At 46.1% G+C, this 16,286-nt stretch overlaps 1 protein-coding gene across 1 annotated transcript; it reads right to left on the bottom strand.

The window, feature by feature from the left end:
* Positions 1 to 1,977: 1,977 nt before the first annotated feature.
* On the bottom strand, positions 1,978 to 5,543 carry S100A13 (S100 calcium binding protein A13). Its single transcript, XM_070950756.1, has 3 exons — positions 5,408 to 5,543; positions 3,737 to 3,938; positions 1,978 to 2,270 (listed from the first exon to the last, which is right to left on the bottom strand). The coding sequence occupies exons 2-3, from the start codon at positions 3,887 to 3,889 to the stop codon at positions 2,133 to 2,135; spliced, it is 291 nt and encodes a 96-aa protein (XP_070806857.1). The 5' UTR covers positions 3,890 to 3,938; positions 5,408 to 5,543; the 3' UTR covers positions 1,978 to 2,132.
* Between the last annotated feature and the right edge of the window lie 10,743 nt (positions 5,544 to 16,286).

The raw sequence follows: 16,286 nt of genomic DNA, 5'->3' as shown, positions 1-16,286 counted from the left end.
CGGTCGTATGTCGAGGACTATCTTGGTGGAGTCTGGGTTGGCAAACTTAGCAAGCTCACCTCCCCCCCCCCCAGCAGCTTAAGCGTGTAAAAATATTGGCCACAAGTTGTGGGAAGTTTGTACGTATGCGTTATAGTGGCAGATTCCTGCAACGGGCAGGGGTTGGACTAGATGTCCTCCAGGGTGCCTCCCAGCCTTGTTAAACCTCAGTTCTATCAACCCTAGAGTCTGAATTCAGAATAACAAGAGTTGGAAGGGGCCTCGGAGGTCTTCTAGTCCAACCCTCTGTAAATCATTTCGGAGTCTCTATGATATATCAAAGACCAACAAACTGCTTGAAAAATCAAACTTCACCCTCTTGCGAGTCCTTTTCCCACGGCTTTGTCTGACCTGTGAGGTCACCGCCCGAAGTGTTAAGCCGTGGCTTGTGGTTTAGCCTTGTGGCCTAACCCTGGGACGTCTGACAAGCCAACATTGAAGACCCACACAAACGAGTGACTTTGCAAGTTATTTACTCCGGGATTTGATGCGTCGATTTTTTTTCTCTTTGTCTCTCCGTCTCTTTCTCACACCCCGGCCTTTGGGATCAACTGCCATGTCAATTTAGCAGCTAATCCCGTCTCCATGGTCACCGGCGGTGACAGATCAACGCCCCGCAGACTCAAATTCTTTGGCACCTACTCCAGCCCTGCCACAATCCGCTCCCCGTATCCGACGCGTGCCTGCAGGAACTCAAGATGCTTCATATCCGGTTTGAGTTGCGAGGACGGCTCTTAATTCCTCACGACTCGTCGAGCTGGTCTTGGTTCTCCGCCAAGAGTTGGTTGGTGGAGGCATCTCGGCAGCTTCCAGGAGTTGGTGGATGGGGGTGGGTGGGTTGCCCTGCCTACCCGGCCTGGGTGGTGGGCGGGATTGCTGTGTGTTGCCCAACTAGCATTGAGGAGACACAATCTGGAGGACCAAGGAAGACTTGGGATGAAGTGAAGCTGAGGAGATATTTTATCCTGGGGCATCTGGTTGGTCCTTCCCACCTTGTTGTACTAACAGTGGTTGGGATTATATTTTATGGGTCTCATCTAAGGGTCTTTAGGAGGAGGGGGGCTTCCCAGGAGAAGTCAGGGATCACTCTGAGGAGGTTGTGTTTCTAAAAATATGGAAGCAATGTTCAAGTATCATGAGTTCTCTTGAAGGAAGAATTTGAGGAGCCACCTTATCTCACAACCGTTCCTGGTTCCATTGGCCTGGGGTTGTCTATCTTGCTTGGCTCTTGACCCAGAGATAGTTGTTACAGGACCAGGGAGAGCTCCCAGAGAGGAAAAGGACCACCTTGGTTCTTGGCTAAGTAGACCTTCTGGATGAATCAAGATCTGGAGGAAGACTTAGAAGGGTGATCACCAGGCCCAAAGGTCAAGACGGAAGAGTCCTGTGGAGATGGGACCCAACCTTCTAGACGCTGAATGAGCCCATGGTGAAGAAAGTTGGGTAAGACAAGAAGGAGAGATGGACTGGGACCAAGGAGCCCCTTCAAAGGATGTTCTTGACTTGGTTGAGTCCTAAATGGAAGATGTTGCTACTACATGTAGCATTGTTTGGTTATGTTGTGACCGAGGCCCAAGTAGTGATTACCGAAAACAATTCAGTCCTCAACGAACTTGGACATTGGTGTCTCTTCTTCTGCGTGTTCACCCCAGACTTTTCTTCCTTCCTAATAAACTCTTGTTGGGCTGCACACTTCTGTCTTATCTACTCAACATTCAGTAAATTGTCGTCATTCATTTGGCAACTGTGCGTTATGGGACTTTGGAACAAGACGCACGGCACGTTCCCGGCATCAGATCTTGGCCTCAATTTGGTAGGATCTGTTCTCCTCCCTCACCCCCCCTCCCGTTTCTTTTACACACACATACACACACACAAACATGTCAACCCAGACATATGTTTCTGGTTTGACCATCAAATGCTGGAAAAGCACCGGCTTGGTATTTATTTGATTTATTTGAATTTTAAAAAGCTGCGAGAGAGGCTTGGTGGCTCTCAACGTCTTGCTGTCCTCCCGCCGATACGCAACTGTTGTGGTGTCCTGGTCCCGGGTCGTTTCTCCTCGACGCCCAAATCCTCACTCCGCAGCTCCATCACTTCTTCTTCCCCACTTTCTCTTTCTTCATCTCCTTGGCCAATTCGCCAATCAGCCGCCAGTATTCTCCAAATTTCAGCTCCTGGTCGCGGTTGACATCCAAAGTTTTCATCTTCTCATCCAGGTCCCCGACGTTCTTCAAAAGAAGAGAAATTCATTCATATATAACTGCTAGGTTGGCAGTAGTTGGGACAAGTCACGGGAGCTCACCCCGTTACACGGCGGCACTAGGGATTCGAACCGCTGAACTGTCGGCCTTTCGATTGACAAGCTCAGCGTCTTAGCCACTGAGCCACCGCGCCCCTTTGTGTGTGTGTGTGTGTGTGTATGTGTATAACATATATATTTGCAAGACTGGCAAAAATGTATAAAGATAGATCTGCTAAATGTTGGAAGTGTAATCAATCATCTGGTTCATACTACCATATGTGGTGGACATGCCCAAAAGCTAAAAAATATTGGATGAAAATACATACTTGGTTGGAAAAAAAAATGACAAAGCAACATATAGATTGGAGACCAGAGATATCTTTGTTGGGCATTCTACCGGAAATATATGACAAAAAGACTATATATCTGGTCTTGCGTATACTAACCGCAAGTAGAATTGTATTTGCACAACAATGGAAAAATGATGAGATTCCACCGGAGGGCAATGTAATTAAGAAAATATTAGAATGTGCAGAAATGGATAGACTAACGCTCGCTATTAAGGATAAAGAAGAAACTGAATATTTTTTGATATGGGACGTATTAATGGCCAGACAATAGAAACAGAAGTTAGAAAGGAGATAATAAAAAGAAAAAATGTTAATGTGGGGAGTTGCTAAAGAAGATGATGTTAAGTATTACTGTTATTATATTATTATATTATTAATACTATGGCGATGAATATTAGAACAAATATGTGGGTTATGATGGTCTAAAAATAACTGTACCCAGATCACATGCTGTTTAAATAAATAAATAAATAAATAAATAAATAAATAATTTTATTTCTATACCGCCCTTCTCCCGAAGGACTCAGGGCGGTGTACAGCCAATTTAAAAACACAAGACACAACAATAATTAAAAATTAAAATAATTAAATAGATTTGGCCGATTTAAAACCCTAAAAATTAAAATACCCCAATTTAAAATTATTATATTGACAGTTTGATGGAAATTGAATGTTATCCTGTTTCCCCGAAAATAAGACCTCCCCTGATAATAAGCCCAATCGGGCTTTTGAGCCCAAGGGCTAAAATAAGCCTCCCCCCCCCAAAAAAAATAAGCCCTCCCCAAAAATATTTAAACGCAGAGCTGGAAATCAGCTAAGACGGCAAGAGAAGCCCCGTCTTGCTCCACGCGCCCCAAAATAATAAGACCTCCCCGAAAAATAAGGCCAAGCGCTTATTTCGGGATCCAAAAAAAAATATAAGACAGGGTCTTATTTTCGGGGGAACACGGGTATCCGAATAAAAACATGAAGGAAAAAAAAAGACACAAAGGGGAGAAAAAGTATTTTAAAAAGGGGGAAACGCGCTCCCCTCCGGTTCGCCTAAACCGGGTGGGGTCCCCTCTCCCCATTTCCCCCCCTCCCTTCCCCTGGACGTGCTCACCTTCATAAGGTTGGGCAGCTGGGCGGTGGCCAACTCTTTAAACTCGCCAGTGGTGAGTGTGGCTTGATTGCCTTCACGGGCGGAATACGTGAAAAAGATGTCGACGATTGCTTCGATGGCCTTCTCCAGCTCGGTCATTGCGCTGCTGGTCATGGCGAGCGAGGGGTGTCCGTCTTCGGTCAGATGGGGTGGGTGAAGCAGGCTGGCCAGGGAAGAGGGAGAGGAAGGTGTGTGGGGGGGGTGTGATGAAGAAGAAAGCTATGGGGATGCCTTTCGTGGAGACGGCGTTGAAAAGGGAGCGGTCCCAGGAGGTGCAGGCATTCCTCAGCTTACGACCGCGGTTAGAACTGGCCCCTTCGGTCGCTAAGCCAGGGGGTTGTTAAGAGATCCTAAATATATTTAATCTGAAATTCATCTTAAATTTATTTTGAAGTTTCCTTCCTTCCTCCCTCCCTCCGTCTGTTTGTTTCTTTTTCTTTCTTCTCTCTCTTCTTTTTCTTTCATCTTTAATCTAATCTACTAATCCATCCATCCATCTGTTTAATTGTTTTAACTATTTTATCTATTTACTAATCTTTTTTAACTGTTCCTTCCTTCCTTCCTCTCTCCTCTCTTTCTTTTTCTTTCTCTTCTCTCTTTTTCTTTCATCTTTAATCTAATCTACTAATCCATCCATCCATTTACGAATCTTTTCTAACTGTTCCTTCATTCCTTCTCTTTCTTTTTCTTTCTCTTTTTTCTCTCTCTTCTCTTTCTTTTTCTTTCATCTTTCATCTACTAATCCATCCATCCATTTACAAATCTTTTCTACCTGTTCCTTCATTCCTTTTCTTTTTCTTTCTCTTTTTTCTCTCTTCTCTTTCTTTCTTTCATCTTTACTCTAATCTACTAATCCATCCATCCATTTACGAATCTTTTCTAACTGTTCCTTCATTCCTTCTCTCTTTCTTTTTCTTTCTCTTTTTTCTCTCTTCTCTTTCTTTCTTTCATCTTTACTCTAATCTACTAATCCATCCATTTACAAATCTTTTCTTCCTTCTTTCCTTCCTTCCTTCTCTTTCTTTCTTCTCTCTCTTCTCTTTCTTTTTCTTTCATCTTTAATCTAATCTACTAATCCATCCATCCATTTATGAATCTTTTCTAACTGTTCCTTCCTCCCTCCCTCCTTTCTTCCTCCCTTCCTCCCTTCCTTCTCTTTCTTTCTTTTTTCTTTCTTTCTTTTTCTTTCTCTTTTCTCTCTTCTCTTTCTTTTTCTTTCATCTTTACTCTAATCTAATCTAATCTACTAATCCATCCATCCATTTATGAATCTTTTCTAACTGTTCCTCCCTCCCTCCCTCCCTCCCTCCCTCCCTCCTTTCTTTCTTTCTTTCTTTCTTTCTTTCTTTCTTTCTTTCTTTCTTTCTTTCTTTCTTTCTTTCTTTCTTTCCCTATCTGCCTATCACACCTACCTACTGGCTCTGTCTGTCTGTCTGTCAGTCTTGTCTTTCCAAAGATTAACTGATCCCCAAACGTTCATTCACAGATTGGAGTAAGCCAAACCCACCTCCTCCAGGCCCCAGGCGCCCTCCAAGCGAAGGAAAATCCCAGGCCCCCCATCCCTCCCCATCCGTTGTGTCCCATCCCGTCTCGTCCCCCACGGCCGCTTCCTGCAGCCACCTGGCCACTTACCTCAACCTTGGTCTCTCTTGCAAGGAAAACCTTCAGGTGGGGAGGTTTTATAGGGCCGTCATTGGGAGGTGGGGAAGGGAAGGTTACTTTGGAGTATTTGGTTTCTCTTTCCGCAGCCGGCTGACCCAGCCTGCTCTCCTCCCCTCTTGGCAAACCTCCTCCAAAGCTTTTTCACCCATAAACAAGAGTTTTCTTTGGAAACTCTGATTCTAAACCCTAGTGGCCAGGATTTAAAATAACCTTCCTCATCCCGCAGAACAAAATGGGACCTTGTGGGGGGATAAAGGGGGCATTTGTGTTAGAGGTTTACAAGCCTGGAACGAAGCGTCTCGTAGACTGGAAAACCCTGGTTTTTTTCTTCGTTTTTTCCCCCCCCAAACAGATCGGAATTCTCTCTTGGTTTGGCACAGGGACCAGGAAAGGGCGAGATGATTCTTGTTTAGCCTGATGGAGGGACAGGATGTGTCCCTGGCTGGTTGGGTTGGGCCGGGAAGGCTCTGTCCCCAAATTATTTTGTTGCCTGGGTCGAAAGTTTCCCCAACTTTTCCTGGAGTGAAATCAAGGAAGCTTCTAGCCAGGGTTAAATGGGGCTTGAGAAGGGAAAGGAAGGAGAAAGGAGGAAGAAGGAGAAAGGGAAGGAGAAAGGGCAGGAAAAAGGAGGAGAAAGGGAAGGGAAGGAGAAAGGGCAGGAAAAAGAAGGAAAAAGGGAAGGAAAGGGAAGGAGAAAGAAGGAAGAAGGGAAGGAGGAAGAAGGGAAGGAAGGGAAGGGAAGGAGAAAGGGAAGGAAAAAGGAGGAAGAAGGAAAGGGATGAAGAAAGAAGAAAGAAGGAAAGGGAAAGAGAAAGAAGGGAAAAGGAGAAAGGGCAGGAAAAAGAAGGAAAAGGGGAAGGAGAAAGAAGGAAGGAGGAAGAAGGGAAGGAACGGAAAGGAAAGGAAAGAAGAGGAAAGAAGGAGAGGAGGAAGGAAAGGCAAAAAGGGAGAGGGAAGGGAAAGGAGTGGAGGTGAAAAGAGAAGAAAGGAAAGGAAAGGTGAAAAAAGAAAGGAAAGGAGAAAAGAGAAAAAAGAAGAGAAAAGAAATGAAAGGGGAGTTCTGTTGCACGGGGCAACTCCAAATACGATACAAAAACGCAGCCCATTTTTAATATAAAACTCTTCAGATTTGAACCTGATATAAAACCTGGCTCTGGAGAGTTTCTGGGGAGCAGATCTGACTTACGTTTGCCCTCTGCAGAGACTCAGCTGAATTTAAACTTTTTCCGTTGCTCTCCAGCCAATTTGGGAAATCAGAAGAGAGGGGTGGAAAAAAACCACAAACCCATATCTTCTCAGATATAATGGAGGAGGAGAAGAAAAGAAAGAAAGAAAGAAAGAAAGAGAAAGAAAGAGAAAGAAAGAAAGAAGAGAGAGAGAGAGAGAGAGAGAGAGAAGAGTAGAAAGAAAGAAAAAGATAAGGGAGAGAGAAAAAAGGGAGAAAGAGAAAGAAAAAGAAAGAAGAGTAGAAAAAGTAGAAAGAAAAAGATGAGGGAGAGAGAAAAAGGGAGGAAAAGAAAAAGAAAGAAAGAACGAAAGAAAGATAGCAGAAAGAAAAAGAAAGGGAAGGGAGAGAGAAAAATGAAAGGGAGAAAGAAAGAGTAGAAAGAAAGAAAAACAAGAAAAAGAAAGGGAGAGAGAAAGAAAAAGAAAGGAAGAAGGGAGGCAGGGAGAAGAAGAAAAAGATAGATATAGAGATACATAGATAGATGAAGATAGATAGATAGATAGATAGATAGATAGATAGATAGATAGATAGATAGATAGATAGATAGATCCTGGGTGAGTTATTCTCCCAAAAGAGGGGGAGGGTCCTTCTGCCCACCATCAGATTAAAAAAAACAACTGTGCAGTTTCCCCTTTAAGACTTGTGGTTTGGAGCTGTGAGTCAGAGAAGGTACTTTCTAAAAAAAAACAAAACTATTAGCACAAATTTCTTCCTTTTTTTTTTTAGTTGCAGGCTGAGAGTGGAAGGAGAGGAGGGAAAGAGCACCTGTGGGAACGTTCCCCCAGAAAAAGCTGCCGGCTGCTGTATATCTCAGGTTAGTGGCCGATCCGAGGAACCTCCAGCCTCAGTTGCAATCTACCTCTGAATCCGGAATCTGGAACAATGAGGCTGTTTGCCATGCAAGGGAGATTTTTTTTTTAGAGTTCCCAGATTATTGTGATGGGGGAAATAAGAATCTGGTTGGGTCTCAATCACTCTGGGGGAATTCTGGGAATTGAAGTCCAGCCTTTTCTAAACTTTGCTAAGATCGAGAAAGAGATAGAGATAGATAGATAGATAGATAGATAGATAGATAGATAGATAGATAGATAGATAGAGAGATAGAGAGATAGAGAGATAGAGAGATAGATGTAATTGATCATATAAATTAGAAAATATAATAGAGATGATATAGAAATAGATAGAAGATAGATAGATAGATGTAATTGCTAATATAAATTAGAAAATATAATAGAGATGATATAGAAATAGATAGAAGATAGATAGATAGATAGATAGATGTAACTGATAATATAAATGAGAAAATATAATAGAGATGATATAGAGATAGATAGATAGATAGATAGATAGATAGATAGATAGATAGATAGATAGATAGATAGATAGATATGGATGATAGTTAGTTGATAGACAGATAATCTCACCAGATCCCACCAACTCCAATCACCCCAAGCCCACCTTCTCCTCCCCAACCCTTCTCCCCTCCATCAAAGCCCCCATCCTCCCCCCAAATGAGCCCGGCCTCCCCCCCCCATTGTCTCAGCGGCAGAGACCCAAAAGGAAGTGCCAGGCCAGCTTCTGCCCCACCCAAAGCAGATTGGCGGAACCAACTGGTTTATCCAGGACCGCAGCCAGCTGCTGCGAGGGGTTTGTGTGAGAGGGAGAGGTCCAGATGTTGGGGCTTGGAGTCCCCTCCCAGAGGCTCCTGGTGCCTTCCCGGGCACGCCCGCTCACCCTTGACACACCTGGGCTGCCCGCCATTCATTTTCCCAGGCTGCCCGCCCGCCAGACACAGGCTGCAAGCCGGGGCAAGTTCGCAGGAGGAAATGCAGCCCGGATGACTTAAGAGGCAGCGCGGTGTAGTGCTTAGGGTCAAGTCTATCTAGGAACGCCAGCTGATGGCCGGAGGATCCCAGCGGGGCATGGCAGAATAATAGAGAAGGAAGGAAGGAAGGAAGGAAGGAAGGAAGGAAGGAAGGAAGGAAGGAAGGAAGGAAGGAAGGAAGGAAGGAAGATAGATGATAGAGGGAAGGAAGGAAGGAAGGAGATGATAGAGGGAAGGAAGGAAGAAAGGAAGATGATGGAGGGAAGGAAGGAAGGAGATGATAGAAGGAAGGAAGGAAGGAAGGGAGATGATAGAGGGAAGGAAGGAAGGAAGGAAGGAAGGAAGGAAGGAAGGAAGGAGATGATAGAGGGAAGGAAGGAAGGAAGGAGATGATAGAGGGAAGGAAGGAAGGAAGGAAGGAAGGAAGGAAGGAAGGAAGGAAGGAAGATGATGGAGGGAAGGAAGGAAGGAAGATGATAGAGGGAAGGAAGGAAGGAGATGATAGAGGGAAGGAAGGAAGGAAGGGAGGGAGGAAGATGATAGAGGGAAGGAAGGAAGGATAGTAGAATAACAGAATAAAAGCATTGGAAGGGACCTTGGAGGTCTTCTAGTCCAACCCTCTCCTCAAACAGGAGACCCTCTACCATTTCAGACAAATAGCTCTCCGATCTCTTCCCGTATTGGAGCCCCCACAACGGTGTAAGAAACGGGGGCCCGAGAAACCCCGGTCCCTTCCCTTTCCCTCCCCCCCCCCACCGTGGGCCGTCGTAACTTGGAACGGTCACTAAACGAAGCTTGCAAGTCAGCTCTGTGCCGGGCCAAAAAAGCCGCCCCGCCTTCCCTGTTATATTTTTAGGAAGCAGGTTGGCCAGCTCCCTGCATGGACGGCCACACAATGCCCCTTTGTTGACTGCAGGAGGCAAACAAGCCAGCATCTGTCTCCTGGGCTGGCTTGCCAGACCTTCCCTATTGGTCGTCCCCGGTGGGGAGGGTCCGGGAGGGGTGGTCTGTGGCTTGGATTTTAGGGCAAAACTCAACCCCCCCCCCACCGTTCCTTCCTTCCTTCCTTCTTTCCAGCCAGCCAACTCATCCACTTCGTGCAGTAAGTCATTTCCAAAGGGCAGGGAGGATGGGATGGATGGGATGGATGGATGGATGGATGGATGGATGGATGGATGGATGGCCTAGGGCTTAGATTCTGCAGCCCTCGGCATGTTTCTATCGCCCCACCCCAACCCCAACCCAAATCTCCTCATCCCCCCCCCACTCCCCACCCCAGATTTCCCCAAACCTGCAAATAAAATAAAGTAAAATCTGCATTCGTGATTATATTCGCCAATGCAAAACTTCACCGAAGATATTGTGTGTGTGTGTGTGTGTGTGTGTGTGTGTGTGTGTGTGTGTGTGTGTCTCGGGAGGTCGTGCGAGGATCTTTGTGTGTCCCCCCCCCCTCCCCAAAAATGACACTTTTAAGCTGAATTCATTAATTGCATTTTCAGGGGATTTTATTTTCCCCCCTTTCCCAAGATGTGGGGGGGGGGAAACGTGCAAAGCGGAGTGGGAGGAGGAGAAGATTGGGGAGGGGCGCATTCAGACAGCTGTTGGGAACCTGCTTGCTGAAGTATTAACCCGGTTTGGGGAGCCTAACATCCCTCGACAAACCGAGTAAGCCAACGTTAACCCAAGTTTAGCATCCCACGCTCCAGAAGCAGAAACGGAAGCTTGATCCAGGTTTAAACTAACCAGGGTTAGCTTGTGAACCGGTGGACAGTGAGAGTTTCCCTAGAAAATGAGCGAAGCCCTCTGTGCATGGGCAGGAGCTCCCCTATGGAATTCAAAGCTTGGAAATTAGTCTCAATTAATCCAGTTTTGAAACTTCTGCAAATAATTTGGGAGTTTGGGGTAGGAAAAAACAGATGATTTAGGGATTTCGAGGCTGAAGGGATCTTTTATTCTCCCAATCATCATTTGCAGTAGACAAACTCCGAATTTCACAGGCAGTCCTTGACTTACAACAGTTGGTTCGTTTAGTGACCGGCACTGAAAAAAGTGACTGAGATCCCTTTTTTTTCCAAACTTACAACCGTCCCAGCATCCCCGCAGTCACGCGATCAAAAATCAAAAGACTCGTATTTATGACAGTCGTGGCGTCCCAGGCTCACGGGATCCCCTTTTGTAACCTTCAGAAAATCGGGGGGGGGGGTTCACTTAACAACCGTGGAGGTCTTAAAACGGAGCAAAATGTCTCGCGGAACCTCAGAAATGTGGGCCTCGGTTGCGTTAGCTGTAATATAACGAACAGCTCATCTGTAATTTGTTGAATCATTTCTTTTCTCTTTTTGTTGTTGTTTAAATGAGGGTTGCAAAAGCCCCATTTCCCCATCTCCAAACACGTGTGTGGCATGTATGATTTATTTATCACATATTTATCAGCTGATACAGGCAGGGATTTGAAGCGGTGTACGTGTCATCCCTAGGAGCAATTAATAATAATAATAATAATAACACAGCCCGTGTCTCCCCGCCGAGCTTACAAAAACACGACAAATATTCGGGCCAACACCCCATAAGTATGTTACCAGGCACTTCTTCCCAGATGGAATGAAATGGAAATTCGAAATAAAAGCGATAAGAATCAGAATTGCCAATCTGCAGGCTGGCCTGTGTCATTTTAGATCGACCCATTGCTTTTTTTAAAAAAAATATCTTTATTTAGGCTCGGCGAGCCTTCAAAACTGCTAAAAACTGGCTGACGCTGAAATTTTTTTTTAAAAAAATTAGAAATTGGGGCGAGGGGTTGGACTAGATGACCCACAAGGTCCCTTCCAACTCTGTGAATCTGAATCGGTTACAACCGCAACTGAGTCCCCAAGGTTCTGTCGCTAAGCAAGACAGTCGTTAAGTGAATTTTGTGCCTATTTTTACGATCTTTCTTGCCCCGGTTGTTAAGTGAAACTTAACATGAAGTTAAGTTTCACTTAACTTAAGTGAAACAACGACTTAACGTCGTTAAACTGGGAACACGGTTGTTAAGTGAATCCGGCTTCCCCGTTGACTTTGCTCGTCAGACGGTCGCAAAAGGGGGGGGTGACACCCGCCCCCACTGCGACCGTCATAAATACGAGCCTTGCCAAGCATCTGAATTTTGATGACGTGGCGGTGAAGGTCGCAAGTGTGCAAAATGGTCATTAGCTCTCTTGTAACCGTCACTGAGTGAATTGTTGTTAAGTCGAGAACCTGGATCAGGAAACTCTGGAGAGAAGGGAAGAGAGGAGGAACAAAAAGAAAGGAAAAATAAATTAGAAATAAAATTAAAATAATCCAAACTCAGCCAGGCTGAAGGAACATGAATATACCAGGCAGAAAATTCTGCTGGAAAGAATCTGCTGGGTTAAAAATCTTTTAATTGGGGAATTTTATGGGTAAGGGGTTTTAAATTGGGGAAGCCAAAGATAAATTTAATCTCGTTTTAATGTATTTTAATATTTGTATTGTGTGTTTATAATTTTGGCTGTTCACCGCCCCGAGTCCTTCAGGAGAGGGGGGGGGGCGGTATAAAAATTTAAAAAATAAATAAATGAATAAAAAGAAGAGGAGGAGGAGGAGGAGGGGAGAGGGAGAGGGGGAAGAGGAGGAGGAGGAAGAAGGAGGGAGGAGGAGGAGGGAAAGAGGAGGAGGAAGGAAAAAGGGAGGGGGGGAGGAGGAGGAGAAAGAGGAGAGGGGGAGGAGGAAGACGGAGGAGGAAAAGGGGAGGGGGAGGAGAAAGAGGAGGGGGGAGGAAGAGAAAGGAGAAGGGGAGGAAGAGGAGGAAGAAGAGGAAGAAGAGGAAGAAGAAGAGGAGGAGGAAGAGGAGGGGGAGGAGGAGAAAGGAGAAGGGGAGGAAGAGGAGGTGGGAGGAGGAGAAAGGAGAAGGGGAGGAAGAGGAGGAAGAAGAGGAAGAAGAAGAGGAGAAAGGAGAAGGGGAGGGGGAGAGGAGAGGAGGAAGAAGAAGAGGAGGAGGAAGAGGAGGGGGGAGGAAGAGGAGGAGGAAGGGGAAGGGGGGAGGAGGAGGAGGAGGAGGAAGAGAAGGAGGGGGAGGAAGAGGAGGAGGAAGAAGAAGAGGAGGAGGATGAAGAAGGAGAAACAACTGTGAAACAGAGGCCACCAATGGCCGTTTTCATGTGGCTTGTTAATGCCAATTTGGGGTGGGTTTGGATTTTAAGGGCATTTTTTTAAAAAGCGGGTTCCATTTCTTTTTTTCATTTGCAAAGTTTGGAAAAATTTTGCCCGCTCTGCCCTCCGGCGAGAGTCTGATTTCTGATTTTAGGGGATTTGGAAATCCGCTTCTCGGTCCTGGGTTTGTGTGTGTGTGTGTGTGTGTGCGTGGGGGGGTGGTTTGCCCTTAATTTGGCCCTCTGGCTTCCCGTATCCTCCCTGTTCAAAAGGGGCATTTTGTAGTCCTGGGGACGGGGGACGGGCGAAGGCTGGGGGCTCTGAATGGCTGCTTTGTCTGGGCAGAGAGCAAAACGCTGTAAACAGCTTTTGCGTGTCTATCGCTCTCTCTCTCTCTGTGTGTGTTGATGTGTTGGTGTCTGCCTCGCCCTCCCTTTCTCCGCGTTGGTGCCCGAAAGAAAGAAAGAAAAAAAAAAGGAAAGAATAAGTCGCTTGAGTCCGATATAAACGGCCATTCTAAAATGAATAGAGAATTAAAAAGAGTCAGAAAGGGGACCTCGAGAGGTCGTCTAGTCCAACCCGCTGCTGAAGCAGGATAATTCCTGTACAAGCTCGACTTTTAACAACCCGTCCGTTTACCGACCGTTGGGAGTTAACAACGGCACTGAAAGAGGGGACCGTTTCTCACATCCACGCGGCAATCCCCCGGGTGTCGCGCGATCAAAATTCAGATGCTTGGCAACTGACCCGTGTTTCTGACGGGTCGCAATTGGGGGGGGGCGGGTCCCCCCCCAAAATCAAGAGGGGAAACCGGGTTCATTTGAACGGCGGCCTTATTCACAAAAGAAGTGGAGTGATTCACTTAACAACGGTGGCAAGGAAGGTCGTAAAATGGGGCAAAGCTCACTGGGCAGCTGTCTCGCTCAGCAACGGCGGTTTGGGGCTCAGCTGTGGTCGTAAATCGAGGATTATCTGCACCTTTCCCTACCAAGAAGAATCCTGGATGCCGTTAAATCCTATTCAATCAGATTCCTTTTTCGATTCTTAAATCAGATTTGGATGCCCGTCGATTAAAAATGTCCTTTTCAGCAGGTTGAAACACAGTCCATAAGTCAAAATAAAATAGAAAATCATCACGGCTTTAAATTAATTCTGGGTTAGGTTAATCAAGTCACGCTTCGGTTGATTCATTTGCTCTTTAAAGAGATTGAAGGCCGGGCCTGTCTCGTGGGACGGGGCATCGTGCCAACCCTGGCACAAACTGGGCACCGCTCTCTATGGAGAGGGGCGAGGGGGGGAATACGGGGTCTGTTGAACCCAATTCCAACCATCCAATTTGTGGTATTTTGTAGAGAAAACTGCTCTCAAAATCCGTCCTTCTGAACGCTAAAAGGGATCTCGGGGGACGGGGAGTATTCCTTGGAATCACGGAAGGGACCTCGGAGGTCTTCTAGTCCATCCCTCCGCTTAGGCAGGAGACCCTACACAATTCCAGACCAAATGGCCGCCCAGTCTCTTCTTAAAAGCCTCCAGCGATGGGGCAGCCACAACTTCTGGTGGCGAGTAGTTCCATTGACTCGTTGTTCTCATAACCAGGAAATTTCTCCTTCAGTCTAGTTAACTTTACTAGAGTCGAGATATATCAGATATATGACGTTATATCAAAAGCGTCATAAATGGCAGTCATTAAAAAAAAAAGGGTGATAAATTCCACGCTGGTTGCCAAGCCAAATAAAATCCACTGATTTATTGTTTTCTCCCATCAGGGGAATTTCTCCTTCGTTCCTTCTCTCCTTGGTGAGTTTCCATCCGTTGCTTCTCGTCCTGCCTTCCGGTGCTTTGGAGAACAAGTTGAAACCCCCCCCCTCTTCTTTGGGGCAGCCCCTCAAAAACTGGAAGATGCTATCATGTCCCCCCTGGTTCTAGATTGCACAGAAATGGATAGATTGACGTTAAAGATAAAGGATAAAGAAGATAGAGAACATTTTTCAATATGGGATTTGTTTTTACCAGTGGCTGGACAATAGAGGTAGAAATTAGAAACTGGAACTTTTTTTTACTATATATAAGCAGATAGGTAAAGGTTCCCCTCGCACATCTGTGCTAGCCGTTCCCGACTCTAGGGGGCGGTGCTCATCTCCGTTTCAAAGCCGAAGAGCCAGCGCTGTCCGAAGACATCTCCGTGTTCATGTGGCCGGCATGACTCAACGCCAAAGGCGCACGGAAAACGCTGTTCCCTTCCCACCAAAGGTGGTCCCTATTTTTCTACTTGCATTTTTTTTACGTGCTTTCGAACTGCTAGGTTGGCAGAAGCTGGGACGAGTCACGGGAGCTCACCCCGTTAGGCGGCACTCGGGATTCGAACCGCCGAACTGCCGACCTTTTCGATCGACAAGCTCAGCGTCTTCGCCACCGAGCCACCGCGTCCCTCTATAAAGCAGATAGACCCAGACGATCCATTGTTCACGAAGCACTTGTGTATGTTAAAGGAAAATGCATAACTAAATATATATATAAGAAAAAGAATAATAAAAATATAAGAATAATACGGGAAAATACCGGTCAAATTCACCCAAAAAAAGGGTATATTTTTGGTAGGTCTGGAAACTCCCTTGCCTGTTTTGGGTTTGGGAAATAAATCAAAACTTTTGTGGGTAAGGCTTGGGTGGCTACGGAAACATTCCAGATGGAAATTGCAGCTGTCCTGGAATAAAAAAAAAAAGAAAGAAAGAAAACAGGACCGGAGCTGTTCCACAAGAACGCGGGCAGCGTTGCTCAACTCTTTCGGGGACAGGAAATGAAAGAAAGAGAAGAATGAAAAGCCAGAAGAATTCAGAGGGATGGAATGAGGGCTTGGCCCCAGCAAATAACTGGGATTTGTCACTTGAGCCTTGCAAAATCAGATTTTTTTTAACGTTTGCTGGGAAAGGAGAGATTGGAAGAGCCGGGCACCCTCTGGTGGGGGACGGCTGGCATTGCATGCGGGGTTCGTGCTCGGCTTACGGCCAGAATGGATCCCGCCGTTTCCGTTGCTAAGCGAGACGTTCGTTAAAATGGGAGCTCCGCCCCATTTTTACGACCTTTCTTGCCGCCAGTTGTTGAGCGAATCACGGTTAGTCACGGGGCCGTTAAGCAAATCTGGCTTCCCCCGTTGACTTATCAGACGGTCGCAGAAGGCGATCGCATCACCTCGGCACGCTGCGCCCGTCGTCACTGTGAGCTGGTGGCCAACTTCTGAATTTGGATCGCGTGGCCGCGGGGGGACGGTCGTTAAATGTGGAAAAAGGACCGAAGTGTCACTCTTGAGTGCGGTTGTAACTTTGGTCGCTAAATGAACGGTGGTTAAGTCGAGGACTTGTATGTCCAACAAAATTGTTTATGTTTTTTTTAGGAGCACGATTGGCTTCACAAACACACTTTTGCCCAAACGCAACAAAGGGGGGCAGATTTGTTGGGTGTTTGCGGAAGATTCTCCGCCTTAATTTTCTTAGCTAGCGACGTTCGCGATTTGCAAACAGGGGTCATAAAACGAGGACGATCTGTACCTCTTCCCAGAGATGTCTTCCCGTTCATTGGCTCCGCCCCCTGAGCTGCCCGTTTGCTCCTGGCTCCGCCCTCCTCCAAGTTGCCGTTTCTTTTTGGCT

This window comes from Pituophis catenifer, unplaced genomic scaffold, assembly GCF_029215685.1.
Source record: "Pituophis catenifer annectens isolate HBS135680 unplaced genomic scaffold, rPitCat1.0.hap2 SCAF_10, whole genome shotgun sequence".
NCBI classification, from domain to species: Eukaryota; Metazoa; Chordata; class Lepidosauria; order Squamata; family Colubridae; genus Pituophis; species Pituophis catenifer.
Note: the sequence above shows the minus strand (reverse complement) of the source record. Positions and strands in the feature narration are given on the sequence as shown.

What these genes read in the sequence shown, in the direction of transcription:
- S100A13 (XM_070950756.1), bottom strand. Translation starts at nt 3,889, where the DNA reads ATGACCAGCAGCGCAATGACCGAGCTGGAGAAGGCCATCGAAGCAATC. An exon ending in AGCTGCCCAACCTTATGAAG is followed by an intron (nt 2,271 to 3,736) that starts GTGAGCACGTCC and finishes CTTCTTTTGAAG; the next exon opens with AACGTCGGGGACCTGGATGA.